The following is an 11,259-nucleotide window of genomic DNA, read 5'->3' as shown; positions in this document are numbered from 1 at the left end:
GTCGCATGACATCAGCTATTAATTAACAAATCTGATTTCAGAAAATTTTAAAAAAATCTTGATAGTCTAAAATCGTAACTGATGTTTTTGAAAGCCTGGGAGGCTGTTTTGCAAACATACGACAACGAAACAAACTGAATTTTCCATCAAATCTATCTCAAATAAACTAAGGAACATTTGCAGGAAAAAAAATAAGTTTATATGTAATGGAGTTGCCACTTGCTAGAACAGCTTTCTAATGGACAAAGCCATTCACAACAAAATCCTGGCAATGCCAGAGCCTTTCCTTTCTCCCCACCCTTGAAGCATAACTGGAAGAACTTGGGGCTTCCTGAACCCTGATAAAATGAATGATCCACCCCTACAACCTTTCCAGCAGCGGCATCTGCACAGATATATTAGGTGCTCGTGTCGACTAATTGTTTGTCATGCCTCTTCTGCATGATGCACACACTTAATCTGATCGATGAAACAGAAGTTACCCAGTTTAGTCTCATTTTCTTGCTTGCCCACCAACTGAAAGAGCTTTATCCATGGTGGTGAAGTAGGGCCAGGTCTTTTTACTCTTCTCATTACTTCTACTTTCCTGCAGAGGAAAAGTATCTTGAGCGAGAAAAAAGATTTAACAAATGCAAGGATCAAGGCTACAAAGAGCAGACAACGACAGAATAAGTTGCTATTATGATACTTAGAACCTAAAATTACTTTTAACACTTAGATAAGAGTTTCCTAATCTGGCAATTCCTTTACCATCCACAGATGCATGATTGGCAGGTTCTCCTCGAATCCCTTGGGATTCATTCCCTTAGGGAATAAGTTCCTCCCACCTAGGAGGCCACTCAATACCTTGATTTACCTCCTTCCACACGGCCTTGGGGCACGTAGTGGAGGAGAACCTGGGGTGAGCATTATCACCTTTGCAGTTCTCCAGTTACTGACAATCATGGCGACCGCGATCATGATTGAATGAAGCTGGGGTATTACATATCACATGCCAATCTCTCGTGAAGTCTTGCAAAGAATGTCATGTCTGATATTAGCACCATAAGTCTCTTTTCTCGTCAACCAAAAACAAAAATCATCATTATCGACATCAAGCCTTGTTTCCTAATTGGATTGGCTATATGAATCTTATGACTGCATTTAGCTCTAGTGCAAGACATTTAATTGATTGAATAATTATCTTTTATCTTCCAGTCTCCTCATGAATGATTGCATCCTGAACCAAAATCAAAGCATGCTTGGTAGAGGCATTGGTATGAGTATTATAGCAGATGATTTTGGTCCCATGAACTAGAATAGAAAATAATACCAAATATAGACAGGGAAATTTAAATGAGAAAAAAATGGTACCTCATATTTCTGAACAAGGGATGTCCAGAGAGACTTGCATTGTGCCGGAGACCTATTTATTCCATCGTGCAACATATCAGCAGATATTTCTTCCCACAGAACCATTCTAGCTTTAACAGTTTGGAATTTGTTATCCATTCCAACACGCAACTTTATCAGTCTTTTAACCTCTTCAGGCTTCCATTTGTTACGTTTCAAAGCTTTCTTAGGATTTAACGATTTGCTAGACCCCTTGCTACCAGTTGTTCCGTTTTTGTTACTATCCAGATTTTCTTCCAAGGCATTCCTATTTTCTTTTGTCACTTCGACAGGTGATGAGACTTTGACAAGTTCATCAATCTCCATTTCTGAGGATCTGTAAGCAGATTTGAAGTTGGAAAATGTTGTTTCAACCTCAGCTAGTGGCTGGTCGACATCCAAATCCTCCTCTAGATGAAAAGAGATAAAATATGAGCAGCAAGGTCATGTAGACGCATAAAAAATGCAAGAAGGCTAATGGATAAGGATTACATATGATCCAGTGCTAAACCTACCAACTAAGTTAGGACAGAAAAGAGAGAAATATATCTCCACCATAGTCTGGTGGTATATGTACGTATAGATCGCACACGATAAAGGGAAAAAGGAATTGCCAGATTAGTACGGATGCTACCTCCAGAAGACTCTGCAACAAGGCTGTCCTTTGTCATGGTAGAATCACTATCTTCATCAAACTCCCTGCTAGATGGAATCGAAATAGTATCTTCATCTGAGAGTGTGCTTGACTGCTTAGTCACATGTGGCCCATATGAATGAGCAAATGATCCAAAACCTCCATGAGACTTTCCAGATAACTTCTTCTGAAATTCTTCAGTTAGGACTCCAGCAGTGTTCTCAACTGCAATTGCAATGACTTCGGGCCTTTTGCTGCTGTATTTTCTTACAATCTTCCTCAGGACTTCAGATACAAGCCGTTCCATGTGTGTCAGTGGGCAATTCACAGGACAGCTTGATAGTGCAGCATGTGCAGCTTTATAAAGAGCATCCAGAAGTTTTCCTTTATCTAACCATAAGCATCGTGTTGTGATTCTTATCTTGCCTTTCAAACTTGGTTGTGATGAACCATTCACATATTCAGGCCGAAAAATCTCCATGCTGATTAAAAATGTAACAGTGTTTGCTTAATATATCATATTATCCATAACAGTAGCAAGCTAGTTTCGTTATTGCTGGTCAAATAATGAAAAATGATGCAAAAGTAGTTCAGCTTGAAATACAGCACAAATAGAATAGTCCTCGTGGTTACGCAGTGAACTTCATTGATAAACAATCAATGCAAATGTAGGAAAACCTTCTACAATAGAGTGTTGAGATTCAAAATTAATTGAATACCTGACAACAATGATACCATCTGATGCGATTCGTAATCTCTCATCAATGCAGAGTTCAGATGATGTTCCAAAAGCTTTATCACCATCACTATACATCAACTGCCATGGATCATGAGTGTTACTACAAACCAAAGGACCTCACAACACAAAGACGAGGTTGGATAGCAAACCTCCAATGCCTCCTTTCCCAGTGGAGAAAAACCATTAGACAAAACTCGCCTATTTCTTAAATGTGAAACACCAAGCATCTCACCATTCTTTATTACCTGCAATAAAAAAAAACAGCTACTAATTCATCAAAAGCTTGTTTAATAAGACATCCCAAATAGGTTTGATTCTGATATCAAAAGCTTGTCTGATAAGACACCCTCAAGTACAACCCAGAATAGTTCACTGTTAATTACATAAATTTGGTGAAATACTGAATGACTTACAGTGGTATGCCGTATTCCAGTGGATTTTCCCAGTAATTCATGCTCTTTCAAAAACAAGAGCTCCCCATGAATGGGCAGAAAATGTTGAGGCTTCACTATCTTAAGAACTTCCTCCTACAATTGAGGAAACACTTACATCAGATTCACCTACAAGCTGGTAGTTTAATTGCATGAGGCAAGAGTTAATGGCCAAACAAACAAATTAAGAGAGACATACCAATTCTTCACGATAGGCATGACCAGAAGTATGAAGTCCAGCATTTTTTCCCATCATAATTGTGGGTCCAAGCTCTGTTATGCGGTTGAGCATCTTCATCACACGAGTCTCATTTCCAGGAATTACCTACAAGTGCACAGGAAGCACATTCAAAATTATATAAGCAAGCGCGATGATGACATTAACACACAAATATAATATACAGAAAATTCAGGCAGCAAGAAATACACAAAGGAAATTCAGGCAGCAAGAAATACACCAAGACAATGTACTTGAACATTAGTCAAAAAGAAGTCATCATATGTGGGCATTACAGAAGAATTACCTTAGCAGAATATAGAACCAAATCATCTTTTCCAAGTTTGACAGAGTGACTACCTCCAAAGGAAGCAAGATTTAGTGCAGCTCGCGGTTCTGCCTGACACAGTGATCAATGCATTCACATGCTTGCTATACAATGCTAGAAAAATATGCACTGTAGCGTATCCACAAGAATCGTGCAAATCAACTTCCTGATAGAGGGCAGGACAATCTTACCTGAGAACCAGTTGTAACAATCAACAAATCTTTTGGAGCATAAGCATCGATATCCTCTATTTTCACCTATAAAAGAATTTGCCCAGATAAAAACAATTCAATTTTTTTTTCTTAAAGAAAAAAAATGATGCATTAACATGTCCTGGGTAGAAAAAACCACAGGAAATATCTTATACTATCAAGCCTTTTATTTTTCCTCCTTCCATGAAAATAAGACAAATTTTAATTTCTCTGCATGGTCCTTTCTTATGCTGCTAATATAGAAAAATGCATACATTCAGAGCTTCACAAATAAATGCATATAATAACACTTTTTTTGTTTTCTAATTGTTTATCAACAGGATCCACATATTTAACCACTCCATGCTCGATAATGTACCATAAACGCCGATGAGATCATCAAAGAATGTAAATTACATACATGTATCAAGCGAGGCTATTATTTGATATTAGAATAATGTTATCTGTGTAAAATGATTGAGATGTTTAAATATAGAGTATTATTTACATCATCCTACAAACCCCATGCAAGTTTAGAATAGAGAAATTCCAACAATTCACAACCCTAGTTGGCTAGTTGTAATTAACAATTCCTTAACTTGTAAGTTGCATAACTGCCAAGAAGAATATTATTCGTACCAAGGTAGAAGGATCTATTGGTGCTTTTCCATCCTTGAACGCAGCATCCAAGTAAGTTCTCAGAGACATGCCAACTAACACCTGTTGATTGATTAATCAGAGAACTGAATCAGAAAAATAAAAGAAAACAATAAATGAAGAGCAGCTTACCATTTTCCGTCCAGTTAAATCAGCAGCAGCTTTCACACTTCCAAGACGATGTATGTTAGAAGCAAATTGTGTCGTTATGACTCTTCCTTTTGCCTCTGAAATATAGCGCAATAGTGCATCTGCCACAACAGTCTCACTGATAGATCTTCCAGGTGATAGTACATTAGTTGAGTCACTCATCATCTGCAAAGGAGTGGGTTTACTGCTTCATTCTTCAATCTAAACTTTTCAAAAGATCCAGAAAAATATAGGGCAGGACAAAATATGTAACCACTGTAGTATCCAGAAAGACGATATTTTCTTTCATAATCAGTACAATAGCAAGAATTAGAGATAGGAACAGTATGCCCGACATTTTATCAGAATTGAACCCTGACTTTGATAGATTGCTATCGGCCCTTGAGGTTATATCACATAGAGAAAATCATGCACAATTGTACAAGTCATAGTTGAGAGTATCAATAGGACCCACTTGGTGCATTAACAACTAATTTTGCATGGTAATCTGGAATACCAAAATTAAGATCCAAAGGCGCACCCAATTTTCCATGACAAGTTTATTAGTGATATAACATATTACAAGAACACCAAAAGTCTGGTAAAATACATTTTTACCACACCCAAAGATGGTAATCAGGATTCCGGATTAATTTGACAATTTATATAACCAAGTAGAAACATGAGTAACATAAGAACTAAGGTTCCCCTTTACATGGAATTCTACAGGATTACCTAATACCAAATACAACAGAGTTAGGTATTGGAACTGAATACATGAAAATTATAATCAATAACATATCATTTGGAGCAAAGTACCCATCAACCAGTGCCAAAATAATTTTTCTTTGCAAGAATAAGGGCAATCTGGTACATGAAGCTCCTACTAATGCGTAATATTATCCTACATTGCAAGAGGTTGTTTCTGTGACTTGAACATGTGACTACCCGATCACACGGCAACAACTTTGCTTTGCAAGAATGTTAATCAAAAAAGAAAACTAAGTCTATAAGCTATCAGCAATGACTGCAACATCGAGGAAAGAAATATGCCTCTGGTAGCATTTCAAGAGGATGACTTCTGTGAGTAATATAGCTGTTGCATAGAGCTCAATATTCATGTAGCAGGTCCTAAATAATTGGGAAGATTTATGATTATGATGATAATGAACAAAAGAATGGGATATGATCGGTCATTCGTACAGTCCGTAGTAAATATTGCAGGCGGAAAAAAGAGCACAAAATTTTAGAAGTGCACTAGCATAGTTACCAAAGTCACGCCTTCCTTAGAAAGCTGCTCCAAAGCCTCACGATCAAAAATTTTGCCATCTAGTGGCGACTCATCAATCTATAAAATCAGTCGCCCTCTTAGCCACCAAAAGAAATAGTACTTATAAAAATATAAAATAAAATGGAACTAATCATAGATGTTTTACCTTCCAGTCACCAGTATGAAATATTGTACCATCACTGCAGCGGAGCACCAACCCACAGCAATCAGGGATTGAATGGGTTACTCGGATGGGTTCCACTTCAAATGGACCAGCATGAAATTTTCTTCTCACCTTAAATTCCTTAAGCCTTGATGGAACAAAAATTCCAAACTCTTTCAGGCGCTTTTTGATTAGCTGCTCAAGTGTAGGACACTTCAAATTAACCAGGGTCCAGAGAAAGTTAAAAAAAAATAATAAGCAAGAAAGATCCAGATAGAGGATGAGCCACAAGAGAAAATGCACAGATACCATTGAGGAATTAAACACTTCAATCAAAAGAGATGAGGTATACATAGCTAATGCATACTAGACAGGAATTATTGTTGTCCGAAGAACACCAAAACCATGCACAAATAGGAAATTATCGAGTTTTCATAACCATAAATCATGTAGCACAAAAAACGGAAATGCAATTTTGGACAACCATGATGCAATCCAGAATCTTAATGCACCGGAAAGGAGAAACCGTTTCAAATCAAGAACTTGTTTGACATAACTGGCATATGTGACAGGTTGAGGTGTCCAGCTGATATTAATGCATATCAATAAGTTTGAGATACTAATTAATTTATTATTTGTAAGAAGATAGAACTTAGAAGCCCTTCACTTTATATCCTATAACTGTACCTAAAAAGCAAAATTTGATATTCCTACCTCCATTGTGAAGGATGAAGTAAATATTGGAGTGTGGGAATCCAGAGCTGAAATAACCTGTGAACATGTTCCAGAAAAGCAAAATTTATCAGACAAATAGATGGCATTTTGATGTCTAGACAACTTTTGCTAAAGAGTTGAAGCTATATCTAATTTCAAAAAATGAAGAAAAAGGGTCCATCTTCATCTTCAAGAAACAACAAATTTTTTATGGGCATTTCTATGGAGCGCAGATATTTCAAGAGGTGCATCCAGGTAACATAAGTTACATAGATGAAGAGCATAACTAAAAAAAAAAAAAAATCTAAAAAACAGACTGTTGTTTGCTGGGAAAAACATCTCCCAACCTATACCTAAAAGAAATAAATAATCTGAAGAATACACTACTAACCAGACCAGTCACCCATCAGTATGAATTCAGCATTTACTTGCACAAAATAGAATAGCAGATAGGTGATAGAGAAGTTGTCACCATGATTGACACATGGAATAGCCAAAAATCAAAATAAAACAAAATTAGGCATTCTTCTCTCCCTCCTTTTACATATAAAATTTAGTATTAACTTGGAATGAAAGTATCCGTACTTGGTCTCTATAAGATGTACATTTTCTTGAGAATTTTTAACAGATTATGAAAATGCTGCATGTTTTGTGTTAGGTATGTTGGTATCTGATTTGAGCTTGGACTTTTGAATCCTATTTTGAAAAGAATAGGTAAATATGTTATAGGAGAAGGTAACTACACAATTTGTTTTTCCTTTTTTGTTGATTAACTTAGCTTATTCTACAAAGCCAGCGTCAGCATTCTGAAAAGCCATGTAAAAATTACCACAGTCAGCATTCTGAAAAGTCATGTAAAAATTAACTTAAATGAGAACCGGGAAAGGTGGACACTGACACATAGGAACTTGGCAATGTGAAACAATGAAAAACATATTTTTCGAGCATTATAAAAAACAAACATAGTTGCCTATTCCAAATAATCCTCTTGAAATATTATAAGAAGAGAATCACATTGGCCCCAATATAAAATAAAAATATTCAAGATGATATAGCAAGATTACCCATGGCAATGCACCAATATGATCCTCGTGGCCATGCGTTATAATAACTGCTTCAATCTTATGACTCCATCTTTTGATGAATGTTGTATCAGGTACAATCTTTTGAACTCCAAACTCATCATAGCTGACATGCATATAAACCAAAAATATATATATAAACAAATTTGAGATGTCTATATAGAGAGAAGCAGATCATGCAAAAGAATTTGTAAGATATGAGGAGAAAACAGTGGGACTGATATGAATAATGGAGACCACGTATAAATTGTACGAATGTCAATATGCCAATTACCATAACTAGGATGAAAGTAAGCTTACACGACTCACAGAGCATACCAGCAGAAAAAGAAACACAAATACAAAAATAATAAAGAACAACTTTTTTTAAGTAGATATTTCTAGCAAGTGCTCATGCGACTATAATTCTAAGGTTCTGCACCACTGCACGTGCCTCACGAAAGTGCATCTACAAAATTTTCAAATGGGACACCTGAAGACGTTCCACCCCAGAAAAAATTCTCAATTAATTTAATTTAATTTCCTGAGATTCCAAAAGTGAAGGACAGACAATGGTTTCCTTTTCAACATATTTGTGCAAGAAACAACATGTTTCTTGTTCATTCAGTGTTTGAGGGAACGGGTCTCATGGTTCTATAGATTGCAAACAACCAATTTTAACCAATAATAAAAGGTGATCAATAAAGCACTTTTCCAAACAAACCTACCAATCAAAGAGCTACAAATTGAGTAACCATATGTTAAATATGTATACATACTCTGGGAACATGATGCCTGCATCAATCAAGATGTAACGGTCAAAGTTTCCTACAAGCATGCAATTCATGCCAATCTCACCCAAACCACCTATTGGGAGAACCCGGAGTGGTGGGCCATCTAGTCCTTCATAAAACTGTTCAAGTTTGCGTTGGATTGAATCTTCCATACTTTTCCCCGCACCCTCAGTTCTTCTGCGTCTTCTACGTGGCGCTTTTGATTCTTTGCCACCTAAAATAATGCAAATGTAGAAATTCAATCATCAACAAAAACACAGTGCATCCACACAGTAATGCCTTCGTAGCAGAGTAGCATGTTCTAACTTCTATGTTGATTGGTTAATAGAAGAGGGATATAACATACATTAAACCAAAAATCATTATTAAAATGACAAAATGTTTAACTCCGACTAACAATAGCATTTAGTTTCCAGCGTAAATCCGAACATAACCAACAAGAAAGGAAATGGCATTAACCAACAATTCCGTAGCACGCAATAGCCCAATAAAGATAGCACACAGGAACCAGCCAACAAGAAAGGAAATGGCATTAACCAAGATCATAGCTTTTTCAACAAACGTTGTAAATGTTAACACAAGCATGAATTTTGACACTTATCGTCTCGACAAATAAAGTTTTGATTTTTGGAAATTACGGCGACTAAGTCACAGTCTTGCGAGAGCTGGGGCATCGAATCAAGGAAATTCAACAGATTAAAAGACGACAAGGAAGGACATGAACGCACGAACCTGAGAGCATGGGAGGAGAACCCAGTGAGCACCATACGGCGGTCCTTGGAACAGTGAACGGCCGCGAAAGGCAGAAGGGGAAGAGCGGCGGGAGAGTGGAGAGGGAAACCATGATCCCCCGACGGAGGAGGAAGGAGAGGAGGTAGGCGGGTCGGGCAGTGAAGGGGGGAGGGAGTGAGGAAGAGCCTCCTCTCTTCGTGTGGGGAAATGGTGGCTTGGAGCTGAACCGAAATATCTTATCGCATTTCGGCCCCAAACACGTGAGGAGGATCACTTTTAACGGTGAGATTCCGGCTTTGATATGCGTGTCTGGATGATCACAATTTCTCGCTTTTTTTAAAAAAAAGTTAACAGGTAAAGATATTTTAGATATTTTTATATTCTTTTTAAAACCCCAATATAATATTTATAAATTGCTAAATAATTTTTTGTCGGTTATTAAAATTTGATATGGCATGCAGTTTTTTTTATTTTTTAAAAATAGAAAAATGGAGACGGGCTATGACGTCAACTTGAGACAACTGGGTAAGTGTTCGATAAGTTTCGAGCACTTGGGCCTATTGGAGCTCAGGCCTGAGCTTGGTAAAGGTTCGTCTCACTAATGGGCCTGAGCCATTCAGCCCGTTAACATTCTAATATTCACTTCTAATAACATTCTAATATTCAGCCCGTTAAAAAATCACGGAGGGCTTAATCCGCAACATACGGAAGGGTTGAGACAACCAGCGTGCTATTTCATATCTACTGAAAATCGACCGATAAAAATACACTTGTATAAATCAACTGTGTTATACAACTGTGTTAGTCCTTGGTATTCGAACACTCCAAGAGAAGGGAGGGGGTAAATAGTTCATCTCATTTTATTAAAGATAATTTACAATGAAAATCATCAAGCAAACTCCTCCAATACTAACACAAAAGATTTATTTAATATCAATCTCAAGATAAAGTGACTATTACAAGGATCCATACATGAGCACATTCTCCTATATCAAAAACACTCTTTCTCGGAACATTCCGGAGATGGAAAAATCTCGTACAACACAAGGACAATAATACAAACAAGAAGTAAATGTAAGAATACAATCAAGGTCGTCTCAAGATTCCTTGAGACCTTAAGTAAAAATAATAATAATAATAATAAAATATTTTTTTTAAATTTTTTACTCAAATTTTTTTCATTTGATTTTGGAATTGAGAATGACTATTTTAAAAAATATTTATTTTTTAAAAATAAAATATTATTTTTATATAAAATTTAGTTTTCTCGCTAATATTTATATAATTTTTTTTAACATTATTAAATTATTTAATCTTTTTAAGATATTGTTGAACGTAAATAAAACTTTATTAATTTTAATTTTGATTTTTTTTTCTGATGAAGTATTTTACTTTACGTTGTATAGGTAAAAAAATCTTTAATTCATGTTATTATCGAGAAAGCAAAAGAAAGAGTGAGAAAGAAATATTATTGGCGAGGGAGGAGAAGAGCGTTATCTGAGAGTATCACCGGCGAGAAAATATAAACTTATAGAATTACGGATGAGAAAAGAAAAAAGATACCGGCGAGAGCATAAACATACAAAATTGATGATCATAAAAGAAATAGGCACGAAGGTGAGAGAATAATTATGATTTTTTAGAGATATTGAGAAGCAAAAAGTTTATTAATTTTATAAGATATATAATTAAATAGAATAAAATCTTGGCTAAGTGCAATTATGAGAAAATAAGATTAAATAAAATAAAGTCTTGGCTAATTGTAATGATAAGGAAATAAGGATATGTGTAAGGTATAAATAGGAATAATGAATTAATTGATAAGATA

At 36.0% G+C, this 11,259-nt stretch overlaps 1 protein-coding gene across 1 annotated transcript; it reads right to left on the bottom strand.

Moving 5' to 3' along the window:
• Positions 1 to 22: 22 nt before the first annotated feature.
• Positions 23 to 9,652, bottom strand: LOC121988960 (ribonuclease J-like). Its single transcript, XM_042542699.1, has 17 exons — positions 9,432 to 9,652; positions 8,685 to 8,913; positions 7,909 to 8,032; positions 6,845 to 6,901; positions 6,134 to 6,325; positions 5,968 to 6,045; positions 4,701 to 4,883; positions 4,551 to 4,631; positions 3,912 to 3,977; positions 3,700 to 3,792; positions 3,375 to 3,500; positions 3,158 to 3,271; positions 2,894 to 2,989; positions 2,725 to 2,822; positions 2,006 to 2,487; positions 1,354 to 1,781; positions 23 to 586 (listed from the first exon to the last, which is right to left on the bottom strand). The coding sequence occupies exons 1-17, from the start codon at positions 9,541 to 9,543 to the stop codon at positions 494 to 496; spliced, it is 2,652 nt and encodes an 883-aa protein (XP_042398633.1). The 5' UTR covers positions 9,544 to 9,652; the 3' UTR covers positions 23 to 493.
• Between the last annotated feature and the right edge of the window lie 1,607 nt (positions 9,653 to 11,259).

This window comes from Zingiber officinale, chromosome 6B (assembly GCF_018446385.1).
Source record: "Zingiber officinale cultivar Zhangliang chromosome 6B, Zo_v1.1, whole genome shotgun sequence".
Taxonomy (NCBI): Eukaryota; Viridiplantae; Streptophyta; class Magnoliopsida; order Zingiberales; family Zingiberaceae; genus Zingiber; species Zingiber officinale.
The sequence above is the reverse complement of the archived record's forward strand: the minus strand, read 5'-3'. Positions and strand labels throughout refer to the sequence as shown.